Genomic DNA, 18154 nt, shown 5'->3' on the forward strand with positions numbered 1-18154 from the left:
AATAATTGAGAAGAATGTGTGTTTTTGAAGACAGAAAACAAGATTATTTTTGAAAATAGTGATTTATTTTTTTGGATAGACCTCTTTCACACTGTTCGAAATTACTGCAAAAAACTTATACCACAATATTGAGAATTTAACACAATGCTAACAATCTAACACAATATTAATCATTAATCACAATGTTTATAGTGTTAATCACAATTACTAATTTACCCCAATGTTTATAATTTAGCACAAAGGTCACAATTAAACTTTTTATATCTACAGTTTAACACAATTTTTATCAGTACAATATTCATATAGTGACACAATGTATATAATTTAACACAATTTTTATCAGTACAATATTCATATAGTGACACAATGTATATAATTTAACACAATTTTTATCAGTACAATATTCATATAGTGACACAATGTATATAATTTAACATAATGTTTACAGTTATCTGACCTGCTCTTCAAGAACAATTTTTTGCAGCATCTTTTAATCTTCTGCTCGTCCTCTTCATGTTGTGCAGCATCAGGCCCAATTAATTATCAGTGAAAAAATGCTTCGTGCTGTGCTCAACATTTGATAAATTCACTCCAAAGCATTAACCACTTTTCATGTTCCTTGTTTCAAAGTTAATTAATATGTTGGTCATTTTTCTCCGCTCTGTAGAGAAGCGTTCAAAAACATGGTAATGGTCTGTTGCTCAACAGCCTTCACCTTGCTAGAAACAAGTGAATATATATATATATATATATATATATATATATATATATATATATATATATATATATATATATATATATATATATATATATATATATATATATGTGTCGTACCTAATAGCCAGAACGCACTTCTCAGCCTACTATACAAGGCCCGACTTGCCTAATAAGCCAAGTTTTCATGAATTAATATATTTTCTCTATTTTTATTCTTATGAAATGATAAAGCTACCCATTTCATTATGTATGAGGTCAATTTTTTTTATTGGAGTTAAAATTAACGTAGATATATGACCGAACCTAACCAACCCTACCTAACCTAACCTAACCTATCTTTATAGGTTAGGTTAGGTTAGGTGGCCGAAAAAGTTAGGTTAGGTTAGGTTAGGTAGGTTAGGTAGTCGAAAAACAATTAATTCATGAAAACTTGGCTTATTAGGCAAATTGGGCCTTGCATAGTAGGCTGAGAAGTGCGTTCTGGCTACTAGGTACGACATATATATATATATATATATATATATATATATATATATATATATATATATATATATATATATATATATATATATATATAGTCCTGGGAATAGTTCCCAGGACTATATGCAATATAGTATAACATATATATATATATATATATATATATATATATATATATATATATATATATATATATATATATATATATATATATATATATATATATACCATCTATTTACAGGGCTAAATAGATATTTTCCTGGTACAAGGGATAGATATTTACAGGGGGAAAAACAACTCTAAAAGTTAAAGAGAGATTTGGGAGTAGATGTAATTCTAACTCTCTCTCTAGAGGTAAACATTAACAGGATTACATCAGCAGTAAAACTGAACTCTGAAACACATTAAAACATCGTTTAGAAACTTAAACCAGGGCTCTTTCAAGGCCATCTACACAGCCTTTGTTAGACCAATACAGGATTTGTTAGACCAATACAGGAGTATGCGGCACTGGACTGGAACCCACACCTTGTGAAGCATGAATCTAAAACTGAAAAGTACCAAAGTTTTGCAACAAGTTTAGTTCCAGAGCTAAGGGAGTTGAGCTACGAAGACAGGTTAAAGGAACTTGACCACACACCCATGCAGGACAGAAGGAAGAGAGGGGGGACATGATTGCAACATACAAAATACTGAGAGCAATAAACAAGGATGACAAGGCTATTAGGCTGGGCATCAAGACCTAACTATCCCATAGTCACTAATAGGTAATTACAACAGGCAGCAAAGGTAACAACGGTACTTCAGGCATCCACGTGCCCTAAGGGTTAAAAAGGCGGGTTTTAGCCTAAAGTAATGACATTACTTACACCATTAACGGCAAAAATCCTCCATTATGCTGAGTTGACAATTTAACATCGTTGCAAATTAGCATTGCAAGTGCTTTGTTGCTACTGATAATGCAGAGGGTACGGGGGTAGAGCAGGTGTTTAGCAGGTGTTTAACAGGTGTTTAACAGGTGTTTAGCAGGTGTTTAGCAGGTGTTTAGCAGGTGTTTAGCAGGTGTTTAACAGGTGTTTAACAGGCGTTTAGCAGGTGTTTAACAGGTGTTTAGCAGGTGTTTAACAGGTGTTTAACAGGTGGTTTAGCAGGCGTTTAACAGGTGTTTAGCAGGTGTATTCTTCTTCTTAATACTCTGCGAAGCTGTACTCTTCCTCTTAATGCTTTGTGAAGCTGCACTCTTCCTTTAGATACTCTGCTTGTGAAGCTGCACTCTTCCTTTAGATACTCTGCTTTGAAGCTGTACTCTTCTTCTTAATGCTCTGTGAAGCTGTACTCTTCCTCTAAATACTCTGCTTGTGAAGCTGTACTCTTCCTCTAAATACTCTGTGAAGCTGTACTCTTCCTCTTAATACTCTGTAAAGCTGCACTCTTCCTCTTAATGCTCTGTGAAGCTGTACTCTTCCTCTAAATACTCTGCTTGTGAAGCTGTACTCTTCCTCTAAATACTCTGCTTGTGAAGCTGTACTCTTCCTCTCAATACTCTGCTTGTGAAGCTGTACTCTTCCTCTAAATACTCTGCTTGTGAAGCTGTACTCTTCCTCTAAATACTCTGCTTGTGAAGCTGTACTCTTCCTCTTAATACTCTGCTTGTGAAGCTGTACTCGTCCTCTAAATACTCTGCTTGTGAAGCTGTGCTCGTCCTCTAAATACTCTGCTTGTGAAGCTGTGCTCTTCCTCTAAATACTCTGCTTGTGAAGCTGTGCTCTTCCTCTTAATACTCTGCTTGTGAAGCTGTACTCTTCCTCTTAATGCTCTGTGAAGCTGTACTCTTCCTTTCAATACTCTGTGAAGCTGTACTCATCCTCTCAATACTCTGTGAAGCTGTACTCTTCCTCTCAATACTCTGTGAAGCTGTACTCATCCTCTCAATACTCTGTGAAGCTGTACTCTTCTTCTTAATGCTCTGTGAAGCTGTACTCTTCACAATACTCTGTGAAGCTGTACTCTTCCTCTCAATACTCTGCTTGTGAAGCTGTACTCTTCCTCTCAATACTCTGCTTGTGAAGCTGTACTCTTCCTCTAAATACTCTGCTTGTGAAGCTGTACTCTTCCTCTCAATACTCTGCTTGTGAAGCTGTACTCTTCCTCTAAATACTTTGCTTGTGAAGCTGTACTGTTCCTCTAAATACTCTGCTTGTGAAGCTGTGCTCTTCCTTTTCATACTCTGCTTGTGAAGCTGTACTCTTCCTCTAAATACTCTGCTTGTGAAGCTGTGCTCGTCCTCTTAATACTCTGCTTGTGAAGCTGTACTCTTCCTCTTAATGCTCTGTGAAGCTGTACTCTTCCTCTAAATACTCTGCTTGTGAAGCTGTGCTCTTCTTCTAAATACTCTGTGAAGCTGTACTCTTCCTCTCAATACTCTGCATGTGAAGCTGTACTTTTCCTCTAAATACTCTGCTTGTGAAGCTGTACTCTTCCTCTCAATACTCTGTGAAGCTGCACTCTTCCTCTAAATACTCTGTGAAGCTGTACTCATCCTCTCAATACTCTGTGAAGCTGTACTCATCCTCTCAATACTCTGTGAAGCTGTACTCATCCTCTCAATACTCTGTGAAGCTGCACTCTTCCTCTAAATACTCTGTGAAGCTGTACTCATCCTCTCAATACTCTGTGAAGCTGTACTCATCCTCTCAATACTCTGTGAAGCTGTACTCTTCCTCTCAATACTCTGTGAAGCTGTACTCTTCCTCTCAATACTCTGTGAAGCTGTACTCTTCCTCTCAATACTCTGTGAAGCTGTACTCTTCCTCTCAATACTGTGTGAAGCTGTACTCTTCCTCTCAATACTCTGTGAAGCTGTACTCATCCTCTCAATACTCTGTGAAGCTGTACTCTTCCTCTCAATACTCTGTGAAGCTGTACTCTTCCTCTCAATACTCTGTGAAGCTGTACTCTTCCTCTCAATACTCTGTGAAGCTGTACTCTTCCTCTCAATACTCTGTGAAGCTGTACTCTTCCTCTCAATACTCTGTGAAGCTGTACTCTTCCTCTCAATACTCTGTGAAGCTGCACTCTTCCTCTAAATACTCTGTGAAGCTGTACTCATCCTCTCAATACTCTGTGAAGCTGTACTCATCCTCTCATTACTCTGTGAAGCTGTACTCATCCTCTCAATACTCTGTGAAGCTGTACTCATCCTCTCAATACTCTGTGAAGCTGTACTCTTCCTCTCAATACTCTGTGAAGCTGTACTCTTCCTCTCAATACTCTGTGAAGCTGTACTCTTCCTCTCAATACTCTGCAAATTATAGAAATAAAGTATTTTATTCACACGTTTCACTTTCAATTTTAAAATTATATTTACTTTCTTTTAAACAGCAATCGTTCACGAACGCGTTAAAGACACGTGATTGGTTTAGGCCCCAAACAGCGCGTCTCACAAAAATATTCACCTCTGGTTTTAACTACTGTTAAGGGGGGGGGGTAACTAGAGGGGGGGTTTGTTGATTTGTGGAACCAATTATAGCATTACGTGGTTGGGGGGGTGGGGTCTCTTGATTGTTTCAAGCGTAGGTTGGACGTGTATATGAGTGGGATTGGGTGGTTATAGATAGGAGTTGCCTCGTATGGGCCAATAGGGCTTGTGGAGTTAGCTTTATTCTTAAGTTTTAATGGTCTTTTAATGGTTTTAATGGTCTTTTAATGGTTTTAATGGTCTGTATATCTGTACTCCTGACCCTCCAGCTGAGCTATTCAACACTCTACACACTTAAGATGTGTCCTATTTGCGTCTCATCTACATGCTTAAGAGGCATGCCCCTTGATGAATATATCTTAAGAAGTGCGTCTTATAATGTTTACATATAGTGAAAGTGCGTTCCATGATGTTTACATACAGGGAAAGTGCGTTCCATGATGTTTATACACAGGGAAAGTGGTTCCCATGATGTTTACATACAGGGAAAGTGCGTCCCATGATGTTTACATACAGGAAAGTGCGTCCCATGATGTTTATACACAGGGAAAGTGCGTCCCATGATGTTTACATACAGGGAAAGTGCGTCCCATGATGTTTACATACAGGAAAGTGCGTCCCATGATGTTTATACACAGGGAAAGTGCGTCCCATGATGTTTACATACAGGAAAGTGCGTCCCATAATGTTTATATACAGGGAAAGTGCGTCCCATGATGTTTACATACAGGAAAATGCGTCCCATGATGTAAAATTCACGTGTTTTAAAATCCGCCCATTACAATTGGCTCACCAATTGGTCTCAACTACGGTAATTAGTGTATTAACCCTTCATACACAGAGAATTGACAACATGTGGAAATGTAACGTGAACATATATCTAGTCACTGAAGATATATATATATATAACATAACACATGTGTCCTGTCTAATCACTGAAGATCTATGTAGCATAGTCCCTGTGTCCTGTCTAATCAATGAAGATACATGCAGTATAGCCCCTGTGTCCTCTCTAATCACTGAAGATACATGCAACATTGCCCCTGTGTCCTCTCTAATCACTGTAGATACATGCAACATAGCCCCTGTGTCCTCTCTAATCAATGAAGATACATGCAACATAGCCCCTGTGTCCTCTCTAATCACTGTAGATACATGCAACATAGCCCCTGTGTCCTCTCTAATCACTGAAGATACATGCAACATAGCCCCTGTGTCCTCTCTTATCACTGTAGATACATGCTACATAGCCCCTGTGTCCACCACCTCCCCCAGTCACCTAGCACAATGCAATCTCTCCCAAAGAGTAAAAACTCGCAACACATCTCAAATACTGTTAGTTTTGCAGGTTTCAAACCGTAATATAACTAGATTTTTCTCTCGCTAATCGACAACAAAGAGCCTTTGCTGTTCCAGCTTTTTACGGACGTTCCAAAAGAACTTTGAAAGAGGTAAGGGGAGTCATTAATCCAATATTGCGACGCTCTTGTTCTGAAAAGAAAAGTGACAAGCTTTAATACACAAATTTTGTATTAAAGACTTTTGTTACAAAGTCTTAGTGTGTCCTGTAACCTGATCAGTTTTTGTACCGATAGACTTTATAAGAGAAATGTGAAGTATAGGAGATTACAGTCAGTAGGTTGTGTATGATGTAATGTATAATGGGCATAGTTATACAGAAAAATGTATATTACATAGTTGTACACTAGAGTGTAAACTACATAGTTTGTATCATAGTTTAGTGACAGTATTGGGCAGCGTCACTCATCCTGTGAGTGGACACACCGCCATAGTGACAGTATTGGGCAGCACCACTCATCCTGTGAGTGGACACACCGCCATAGTGACAGTATTGGGCAGCGTCACTCATCCTGTGAGTGGACACACCGCCAAAGTGACAGTATTGGGCAGCGTCACTCATCTTGTGAGTGGACACACCACCATAGTGACAGTATTGGGCAGCGCCACTCATCCTGTGAGTGGACACACCGCCATAGTGACAGTATTGGGCAGCGTCACTCATCCTGTGAGTGGACACCCCGCCATAGTGACAGTATTGGGCAGCGTCACTCATCTTGTGAGTGGACACACCGCCAAAGTGACAGTATTGGGCAGCGTCACTCATCTTGTGAGTGGACACACCACCATAGTGACAGTATTGGGCAGCGTCACTCATCTTGTGAGTGGACACACCGCCATAGTGACAGTATTGGGCAGCGCCACTCATCCTGTGAGTGGACACACCGCCATAGTGACAGTATTGGGCAGCGTCACTCATCCTGTGAGTGGACACACCGCCATAGTGACAGTATTGGGCAGCGTCACTCATCCTGTGAGTGGACACCCCGCCATAGTGACAGTATTGGGCAGCGCCACTCATCCTGTGAGTGGACACACCGCCATAGTGACAGTATTGGGCAGCGCCACTCATCCTGTGAGTGGACACCCCGCCATAGTGACAGTATTGGGCAGCGCCACTCATCCTGTGAGTGGACACACCGCCATAGTGACAGCATTGGGCAGCGCCACTCATCCTGTGAGTGGACACACCGCCATAGTGACAGTATTGGGCAGTGTCACTCATCCTGTGAGTGAACACACCGCCATAGTGACAGTATTGGGCAGCGTCACTCATCCTGTGAGTGGACACACCGCCATAGTGACAGTATTGGGCAGCACCACTCATCCTGTGAGTGGACACACCGCCATAGTGACAGTATTAGGCAGCGTCACTCATCCTGTGAGTGAACACACCGCCATAGTGACAGTATTGGGCAGCGTCACTCATCCTGTGAGTGGACACACCGCCATAGTGACAGTATTGGGCAGCGCCACTCATCCTGTGAGTGGACACACCGCCATAGTGACAGTATTGGGCAGCCCGTGACAGCTGTCTAACTCCCAGGTACCTACTTGCTTCTAGGTGAACAGAGGCATTAGGTGAAAGGAAATGTAGCTAACTTTTAGGCCTATGCCCGGATCGCAAGAATGTAAGAAATCTTGTATATATAAATAAATGAATAAAATAAATAAATAAATAAATAAATAATAGTAATATTCCTATTCCTTATATTCCTAATATAATATAAATTAATATATGCCTATTAATCGAATGCTTTATTTAAAATAGTTATCCCTTTTAAGCTGGTGAAAGAAAATAGTATCGCAGCAAATTTAAAAGAAAATGTAGATGGAAAATATTTTTCAGGGCTAACTATGATAGAATGACCTATTTACTTTATAGCGAATTTGATTAGTTTTACAGATGCCAAAGTTATTTGATTTCATTATATATATATATAAACTCATCACTATAATCAAATACCTTGCATATATAAAATATTTTCCTCCAAAGAACAAACTTATTTGTGGCATTAGTGAAAGAGAGAGAGAGAGAGAGAGAGAGAGAGAGAGAGAGAGAGAGAGAGAGAGAGAGTGTGAGAGAGTGTGAGAGAGTGTGAGAGAGTGTGAGAGAGTGTGAGAGAGTGTGAGAGAGTGTGAGAGAGTGTGAGAGAGTGTGAGAGAGTGTGAGAGTGTGAGAGAGTGTGAGTGAGTGAGTGAGTGAGTGAGTGAGTGAGTGAGTGAGTGAGTGAAGTGAGTGAGTGAGTGTGAGTGAGTGAGTGTGAGTGAGTGAGTGAGTGAGTGAGTGAGTGAGTGTGAGTAAAAGGGAAAGAGAATAGACAAAATGAGATTAAATCTTTGGCTAGAAAGAATATCTGAAAACATTCCTGTGCAAGATTAATTGTGATATTAACTCTAATTACTATACAAATGGAAAATACTCAATTACTTGCCTTTGTATACTGTATAATACCAAACTATCACGTCACTGAAAGACAGAAGAAATAGAGCGATATGACTGACATGAAAATACTCTGAAAATTTACAGAGCAGCAAAATCTTTACACAGAAAATACAAAAATAAATCTTAAATTATTCTGTAAATATTATGTATATAAATGTATGTATGTATATTGTGTCGGTAAGGACTAATATTACATGCATGTTAAAGGGGGTATAAGTAATGGTTAGTACCACATGACTCTATGGGATAGTTAGGCTAACTACCCTGGTGGTCATTACACCTCTCGTGTTTACATGGTCGGGGAAGGCAGGTATAAGAGGTCAGTGCTTACTGGTCACTCGTTCAGGAGGGCAGGTCTCCTCCTCTCTCTCTCTTCTACGCTATAGAAGAGATTTTAAATTAACATTTGGCAGTGCGTCGATCTATTCACATATTACTCAAAGTTAATTATTTCATATTTTTTTTTCAGTGTCGTTCGTTTGCTGTGTTCGTGAAGATGGTTTCAAGGAGCCAATTGGACTACGTATTTCGACTTTATCAGCGTCTCGTCCAATTCGTCTCTGTGGCTGAGTGGCTTACGTAAGTAAAAAAAGTTCTTAGTGGTAACATAGTTGACTTTTCTGGGTAAATTCTTGCCATTTATACATTTTTAGTTCTTGTCGGTAGAATTTTAAATAAGGAAGTCAAAGACATAACTCCGTAATTTCATCTTTTGCCCACCAGCGAGGCTTATTACTTCTACGGGTAGATTTAACGTGAAACGCAGTATTAATAAAGTTAATATACATATTTTTAACTTTAGAATTTATTTTCAGTTGTCATAACGTACGTCTTGTTACCTGGTTAAGTTATTGCCATGTTCAGTATTTAAACTTTATTTTACGTTAAACAGGGAAGTTCTAAAGCTTTACATTAGTGATGATAATGTTTATTTTCTATGCAGGCGAGATGTTAAGCTGGGACCCGCAGTAACGCCTGCACGACATTCTTCCTGGATTTTATTGACTTAACTGAAGGTTTAAATAAAGCTTTGATGCCTTACTTAGTGCCTGCTTACTTGACAACCGCCTTAAGCTGAAGCTTGACATTGTTTTTCTGACAGTGATGTGAGCCAGACCTCAGAATATGGAGGACTAGAGGGTAAAATAACTGAGGGATCAAAAGTGTTAAAATGAATAGTATTGAAAGTGTAAAAGTTGATTATACAATTGATGGTGATTACGCGTTATGTCTTTGACTCTTTGTGTAATTAAAGCATCGAAATTAAATGTAAAAAAAAAGGGGGGGGGGGGTGACTGTATAATCAATAAAAGTAATGTAGTAAAGATTAATAATCTTCATATGGTATGACAGAGCCCGTAGGTTCTGACTTAACCTGAATTGATTGATGGTTCAGGGACGGAACCCAAGAACTGAAACCTACCCCTCAAAAGCACAACTAGGTGAAAAATGTTAGACTCGCATTACAGTTCATTGGTAAGAGTACAGTTACTCTGTACCTCAATGTCTGTGCTTGCGGGGGTTGAGCTTCAGTTCTTGGACCTTGCCTCTACCTTCAGTGTCAAAGCTTGTCGCAAACCTGCGGATCAGTATGTCCCTTCGGTACTCCCGTATTATTCTGAGCAAAATCATATGTCTATGGAATGTTTTAGATTCATCAGACTATTTGATAAGGGGCAGACCCTTTGGTAAACCATTATTTCAAAAGGCTCTAGTGAATGGGTCTTTAGGGAGACCGTTCGCCAATACAATAAGGCGTTGTAACTACCTATGCGTTTTCCACTAATAATGGCTTTGTTTACCTTAAATTTTAATTGTATTAGTTTCAAAGCTCGGACATATGGTGATACATAGTCTTCCTTGGTTAGTGCTTTGTTGATAATTATTTACTTGAAAGCTCCTAAGCACTACTAGGTTCTAAATATTCTTTAGCCGTTTAGTTTAGAAGCTCGTGAAATGCTTAATTAATATACTTGAATAAAGTCGCAATGATTGAAGAAAGATATACAGGTTTAGTGGGCAGTCCTTCGAATGCTTGGCGATCTTGGGTCTGGTCCGAAGCGAAATATTAGGTATTTATTAAAGTGATCGTTTTGATAGCTCTGCTTTTCGTTCATTCATGATTCGCCTCTCCTTCAACGCCGGCTTCAACTTGCAATTGATGCCGTGTCGTCTTGGGCCACAGGTCATGGCTTCAAGTTCTCTACTTCTAAGACTTGTGCCATGACTTTTACGCGGAAACGGGTCGTTCTTCGTCCCTCTGTCACTTTATGGTCATCCCCTTGAATACAAAGATTCCGCGAAGCTTTTGGGGTTATTCCTTGACACTCGTTTGTCTTGGTCTCGCCATATCTCTTACCTCCGTGTTGAGTGCTCTAAGGCCCTTACCCTCCTTCGGGTCTTGTCCCATACTTCTTGGGGGGCAGATAGGCGCACTCTCCTTGCTTTACATTCCTCTCTCGTCCCGTCTAAGCTCGATTATGGTTGCCCTGCTTACTCTACTTCTCCTTCTACTCTTCGCCGTCTTGATGCTTTGCACCATACTGGGTTGCGCCTCAGTTCTGGTGCCTTTCGTTCGACTCCCGTCCTTAGCTTGTATGTTGACACTGGCTTCCTGTCTCTCCAGGACCGCCGTGATCGCTACTGTCTTCGCTATCTTGCGCGGTCCTTGCAACATCCTTCCTCTCGCCTCTGTCGTGCTTTAACTTGTACCCCTCCTGCGGTTCCTGTTCCTCTTCACCACCTCCCTCTTTCTGTCCGGTTATCTCGCCTACAGGATTCTCTCTCCGTTCATATTTCTGATGTTTCTCCTCGTGTTGTTCCTTCTTTGCCCCCGTGGAGGGTCCCTCTTCCGCGGTTTTGTACTTCCTTGACCCGTATCACTAAAGCTTTTACCCCTCCTACGGTTCTCAAACGCCTTTTCCTCGAGCACTTTTCTTCTCACTCCCGCTCCGTTTCTGTCTTCACCGATGGGTCTAAGTCGGCGGACGGTGTTGGCTACTCTGTTGTTTTTCCTGATCGCACTTATATGTGTCGCTTGCCTCCGGAGACTAGCATCTTTACAGCAGAACTTTATGCTATTCTCTATGCTCTTCGTCTCCTGCTTTCTCGTTGTCAGTCCTCCTTTGTGGTTGTTGTTGACTCTCGTAGTGCCCTCATGGCTCTCGGGTCCTTTAATCCGGTTCATCCAGTAGTTGTCGAGATCCAGCATTGGCTGTTTCTCGTTCACAGTAAATTTAAGTCGGTTGAGTTTTGTTGGGTTCCCAGCCATATTGGTGTGTCTTTAAATGAGCGTGCGGATGCTGCCGCTAAGGAAGCTGTCCGCTCTTGTCCCATCTCTCGTAAAGGCATTCCGTATTCCGACTTTTACCCAGTTATCCATTCCTCAGTTCTTGCCCGTTGGCAGGCTTCTTGGTTGTCTGTTACTGGTAACAAGCTACGTACTCTTAAATGTTGTGTTTCCTCGTGGCCGTCCTCCTTCCACCGTAACCGGCGGTGGGAAACAGCTCTGGCGAGGTTGCGTATTGGCCATACTCGCTTAACCCATGGTCACTTGATGGAGCGCCGCCCTGCTCCTTATTGTCCTAGTTGCATTGTCCCTCTTACGGTCGTGCATGTCCTTCTTGAATGTCCTGACTTCCAGGACGAGCGTGTGTCTTGCTTTCCGACCGCCCCTCGCGGTCACCTGTCCCTCGATAGAATTCTTGGTGACTCGGATACTTTTGATATCGTTCGCCTTATGCGTTTTTGTTCTCGTATTGGCATCCTTGGTGATATTTAGCGCCCTCTGATTATTTTGCGTATTTGATGATGCTACATAGCCTTCCCGGTTTGGTGCCTTCTTTTGATAATTACTTACTTTTCGTTCATTCCCCTTTCCCCCTTTCTCTTGGCTCTTTCCCCCCCCCCCTTCGTTCTTTGCCTTCTGCACTAAAGTTGTGCTCTGGCTCTTTGGTCCCGCCTCTCAACCGTCTATCAACAGGTGTACAGGTTCCTGAGCCTACTGGGCTCTATCGTATCTACATTCGCAACTGTGTGGAGTCGGCCTCCACCACATCACTGCCTAATGCATGCCATTCATCCATTATGTATGGTGAGCGGTCGTGTAGGCCTTAGACCTACGCACCAGTGTTAATGGCCTCGTTACCACGGTACCAGAAGAGTGGAAACAGACCTTGGAATCTATAACATTAAACACTATAACTACCAATTTCGGGACAGGCGACCGTATCCAAAACGAATGTTTACATCCGGTTGATTAATAAGACGTGAGGTAAATGCCGAGTAAATTATAACAACGGTCAATTGGGTCCATATTGATGGGGGGGGGGGAACGTTGTGATTGCTCTGATAAAGGGGTTGGGGGGGGGGGCAGGTGTTTAGGGGGGATATCACGCCAGGTGTTGAATGCCGCTAAAGTATAGCAGGTGATATTAACACCATGTATCTTAATAATTAACTTTATTAAATTTTAGTACGGTGCTATGGGGGGGGGGAGATATTATTCAGTTGGATTATTAACTGTAGATTATTGGCTTGAGCTGGCCCTCGGATATACTGGTCGTTAGGTCAAGGTCAACCTTCTAGGATGTCCAATTAAGGTCAACTTTAGTGTTAAGAGCACCAGGGCTCAAATGAATAGTTTTTGCATACATTAGTTCGCCAACGAATTCTTTTTAGGGTCTGAAGAGCGAGTAGTGGGTGTTCCAATATGCTAGAAATGAGCATTTGTTCACAGGAATGAGTACTTGCTTAATTGTGCTTGCGGGGGTGGAGCTCTGGCTCTTTGGTCCCGCCTCTCAACCGTCAATCAACTGGTGTACAGGTTCCTGAGGATACTGGGCTCTATCATATCTACATTTGAAACTGTGTATGGAGTCAGCCTCCACCACATCACTGCCTAATGCATTCCATATGCCCTAAATGAAATATGTCCCGAAGGATGAGTGGTGGTTGTGTTCATAGTGAGTATTTGTCAACTGAAAAGAATTTTTGCTGAACCCGAGGGGTCAATAATTTTTGTAAAAGCCGTAGCTGGAGAGAATAGAATAAGTCTTTAAGATCTCGATGAACGATCAACAACATTCAGAGAGCAACGGAGCAATATTCAAGGCAGAGAAATGTGTTGATCCCCTTAAAATAATCCCAGGATAACGAGCCTTGAGCTTCGAGGTGTTACGGTAACGCAACACCTCGAAGCTCAAAAATCCTCACCTGATCGCCAAAGTCCAGCATAAAGGCGGCGTCCTTAATCTGATTGTATATTTGCTGCTCTGATTATCCAGCCCAACAATTATTCTCAGCCTGGATCCGGTAATATTCTGAAGCGAGACACTTGACTAGTTTTTATTAACGGTTTATATATTTTTTAATTCGTGCGTGGGATGCTCTGAGCGGCGATTACACCTGTAGTGTTTGGGTCTATAACTGGAGGACGTAACTAAGTGGAGGCAAATAGCAGTGATAGGAAGTAGCAGTGAGTTTTAACTCTTGAACATTGAAAAACAATTATCTTAAGAGGTCTGCAAGATCTTCTATTAAAGCTAAAAGAGTTTAAAAAAAGAGCAGAGAGCCGTTTATCAAGGTCACGTCTTGGCTTTTATTGAAAACCAGATCAAGCGAGAGAATTTTTTTTCACAAAAACGAACCAAAATTTTTTTTTTTTATAATAGTTCCAGTATCATTTGCATTGGATTCCACCACACTAAAATATACTTTGTGTGTGTGTGTAATTAATTACCTAATTGTACTTACAGGATGAGAGCTACGCTCGTGGTGTCCCGTCTTCCCAGCACTCTTTGTCATATAACGCCTTGAAACTACTGACGGTCTTGGCCTCCACCACCTTCTCCCCTAACTTGTTCCAACCGTCTACCACTCTGTTTGGGGAAAGTGAATTTTCTTATATTTCTTCGGCATCTGTGTTTAGCTAGTTTAAATGTGTGTGTGTGTGTATGTGTATGTATGTGTGTGTGTGTTTGTATCTATATATCTAACGGAAGGAGCAATGGAGCATAAAGCAGTTTTTGCCATAGAGTATATTCTCTTAACAGTAATTAATATATAAGATATAATTAGACAAGTGGAATGCTCTAAAATTCAGAATTCATTGTTTGTCGTATTCCGGGTCTCTGGATAATTACTTTTAATTACATAATTACATAACACAAATTCATAATTACAAAAGGAAATATACAGGCTAGCCCAGAGATTACACTAAAATTATTTTATAAACCCAAACACATGTAACAATTTAAATAAAAAAGATAACTAATAAATAAAACTATTTAGATTTTTATTGTCTGTTTAATAATGTTACTTTTTATTTAGTTTTAAAATGTTCACCGTTTGGTGCCTATTTTTTGATAATTACTTACTACTTTAAAATGTTCATATGATTGGGTTGATGAAATATTAAGGATAAAGTGACTTAGGTGTTTTATATGTCATGAACTAAATACTTTCTTGAACTGGAACAAGTTGTCTAGTTACTCTAATTGTGTAGTTAATAATTTTGAATACTTCTTAACTTAGTGATTAAAAATTAATTGTTTTTTGTAACATAAATGTGACATTTAGAAGTGAGTAAAGATTTTATTAATTTATTTTAGTTTTCAGAACGACGGACGAGATGGAGCAGCCTACCTCAAGCGACTTGACAACTTACATTGGCATTGTGGGCATGAATTCCGTCGCCCCAAAATCGATCACGGGCTCACCATAGCCCGTGCTACTTAGAACTTTTTGTTCCAGATAACGAATCATAAACAACGATAACAAGATACGCTCGTGTGACATTCGTGTTTATTTCATGTTCGTGACTGTCAGAACTTTAACCCCTAAGCAAGCTTTAGTAGAAAGCTTGCATTAAGCTAATAGCGTCTCAAAGCTTGAATTAAGACAACTGTGAAAATGAGTGTTAATTGATTGTGGAAATTGACATTAATTGACATTAAGCCTATAGCGTCTCAAAGGTTGAATTAAGACAAAAGTGAAAATGAGTGTTAATTGATTGTGGGGCTTTAGAACTGTGTGTATACATGACCTTAGAACTTGACCCCTGTGACCCGCGGTTCTCAGAAACACATATTACAACTCTGATAGTGTAGGAACAAGTGCTAAATGTGTGACCCCGTTAAGTGCAGCAAAATCTGACATTCGGGTCTTTTTTTTTTTAATTAAGAAAATGTTAAGTGCTTGGAATCGTCTTAAGTAGCATCAAGTAACACACTTATCAAGGCTCTTCGTAACCCTCAGCTGTTCTCCTTTGGTAAGTACGTCAATTTTATGAGTGTTCTATGTTAATCATTAATTGCTTTTTGGATGTAATTATATAAATTTCTTGATGTATATATCCACATATTATACCACTGAATCTTAGCGGGTAAATTGGTATCTATTGATGTCGTCTCGACTAAAGTCCAGATTCACGAAAGCACTTACGAACCTGGGGCCAGATTCACGAAGCAGTTACGCAAGCACTTACGAACCTGTACATCTTTTCTCAATCTTTGGCGGCTTTGTTTACAATTATTAAACAGTTAATGAGCTCCGAAGCACCAGGAGGCTGTTTATAACAATAACAACAGTTGATTGGCAAGTTTTCATGCTTGTAAACTGTTTAATAAATGTAACTAAAGCCGTCAAAGATTGAGGAAAGATGTACACGTTCGTAAGTGCTTGCGTAACTGCTTCGTGAATCTGGCCCCCTGGTTCGTAAGTGCTTGAGTAACTGCTTCGTGAATCTGGCCCCAGGTTCGTAAGTGCTTGCGTAATTGCTTCGTGAGTGCTTGCCTAACTGCTTTGTGAATCTGGCCCCCAGGTTCCTGAGTGCTTGCGTAACTGCTTCGTGAATCTGGCCCCAGGTTCGTAAGTGCTTGCGTAACTGCTTCGTAAATCTGGCCCCCAGGTTCGTAAGTGCTTGCGTAACTGCTTCGTAAATCTGGCCCCAGGTTCGTAAGTGCTTGCGTAATTGCTTCGTGAGTGCTTGCCTAACTGCTTTGTGAATCTGGCCCCCAGGTTCCTGAGTGCTTGCGTAACTGCTTCGTGAATCTGGCCCCCAGGTTCGTAAGTGCTTGCGTAACTGCTTCGTAAATCTGGCCCCAGTAGTATAGTGGTTATAGCTACAATTTATATATACAGGTTATAGCTCTTTAGTACGAGGACCCAATCTCCCAAGTGAATTAAATATAACTAAGAGCGACACTATTTATCTGTTCTAAGGTGAAGGCCACAGACTCCTGGGCTGGTCTTCCCCTAATGTGTAGGGGAGATGGTTTAGGGTAAGGGAGGAATCGTACCCTAAACCTACTCTACCTATTGAGCATCCAACACCTTATAATAAGGAAGGAATCCAGAGACACCTATCTGCTGTCCAACTGAAACTTTTTGACTTTGCATGAAGGTGTTGGTCTTCCCCTAATGTGTAGGGGAGATGGTTTAGGGTAAGGGAGGAATCGTACCCTAAATCTACTCTACCTATTGAGCATCCAACACCTTATAATAAGGAAGGAATCCAGAGACACCTATCTGCTGTCCAACTGAAACTTTAGGACTTTGCATGAAGGTGTTCAGTGTTCCACGTAAATTATAACATTTCGTTTATTAGGATCATGGTTTGATATGCCATCATACGATTATCTTGAGATTATCTTGCGATGATATCGGGGCTTTTAGTGTCCCCGCGGCCCGGTCCTCGACCAAGCCTCCACCCCCAGGAAGCAGCCCGTGACAGCTGACTAACACCCAGGTACCTATTTTACTGCTAGGTAACAGGGGCATAGGGTGAAAGAAACTCTGCCCATTGTTTCTCGCCGGCGTCTGGGATCGAACCCGGGACCACAGGATTACAAGTCCCGCGTGCTGTCCGCTCGGCCGACCGGCACCCTAAATGGTGTCTAGAGGAATTTACTTAAAACTAAATTTCCTTTTCCAGCTTAAACATTCATTTGAATATCGTGTTTATTTTCTTGCTGTTGAACTATTACGAGCGTGCAATGTTCAATGCGTTCAAAATGTCAAAAAAAACATTAAATTGATAAATCCAACTAAAAAATTTAACTGTGCAAATGGGCCGGGGGGGGGGGGGACCTTTGACAAGCCACCGGCTTCCTGTCCTTGTCAAAGCCACTAGTGTTAGCGGCTCTCGGGTAAATTCATGAATAGTCCTTAAAACTAGCGATTCAGGAATACGTAGAGAATGTCATGGTTTGGGAATTTACATTAGAATTAGGTTAAGTACAGTAAACTCTAAATTAATAATTAATACTTAACATATTATAGTTAACATGTAGGTATGTTGGGAGCCGGTCGGCCGAGCGGACAGCACGCTGGACTTGTGATCCTGTGGTCCTGGGTTCGATCCCAGGCGCCGGCGAGAAACAATGGGCAGAGTTGGTATCACCCTATGCCCCTGTTACCTAGCAGTAAAATAGGTACCTGGGTGTTAGTCAGCTGTCACGGGCTGCTTCCTGGGGGTGGAGGCCTGGTCGAGGACCGGGCCGCGGGGACACTAAAGCCCCGAAATCATCTCTAGATAACCAAGATTTATTATTCTAATATAAAACTAGTACTAAGAGTGTAAGCTAAGCTATTGGCTATTTTTCGTGTCCTCCAGAAAATTAAGAGCATAAAAATAATTTTTTTTTGAGGGCTGGGAGTCTTAATAGTTCATT

The 18154-nt window shown here is 40.9% G+C and overlaps 1 protein-coding gene and 1 long non-coding RNA gene across 5 annotated transcripts in view; one reads left to right on the forward strand and one right to left on the reverse strand.

The window, feature by feature from the left end:
* Window positions 1-3829: 3829 nt before the first annotated feature.
* Window positions 3830-5176, reverse strand: LOC138356691 (uncharacterized). Its single transcript, XM_069312887.1, has 3 exons — window positions 5159-5176; window positions 4348-4498; window positions 3830-4266 (listed from the first exon to the last, which is right to left on the reverse strand). The coding sequence occupies exons 1-3, from the start codon at window positions 5174-5176 to the stop codon at window positions 3830-3832; spliced, it is 606 nt and encodes a 201-aa protein (XP_069168988.1).
* Window positions 5177-8816: 3640 nt separating this feature from the next.
* The window catches only part of LOC138356539 (uncharacterized), a 297073-nt gene continuing 287735 nt past the window's right edge, over window positions 8817-18154 (forward strand). For 3 of the 4 annotated variants that reach the window (XR_011224517.1, XR_011224514.1, XR_011224516.1), the window contains exons 1-3: window positions 8817-9059; window positions 14237-14372; window positions 15092-15750. This is a non-coding gene — a long non-coding RNA (uncharacterized lncRNA). The remainder of the gene's footprint in view (window positions 9060-14236; window positions 14373-15091; window positions 15751-18154) is intronic. The other variant, XR_011224515.1, reaches the window with a different exon arrangement.

Source organism: Procambarus clarkii, chromosome 73 (assembly GCF_040958095.1).
Source record: "Procambarus clarkii isolate CNS0578487 chromosome 73, FALCON_Pclarkii_2.0, whole genome shotgun sequence".
In the NCBI taxonomy this organism is placed as follows: Eukaryota; Metazoa; Arthropoda; class Malacostraca; order Decapoda; family Cambaridae; genus Procambarus; species Procambarus clarkii.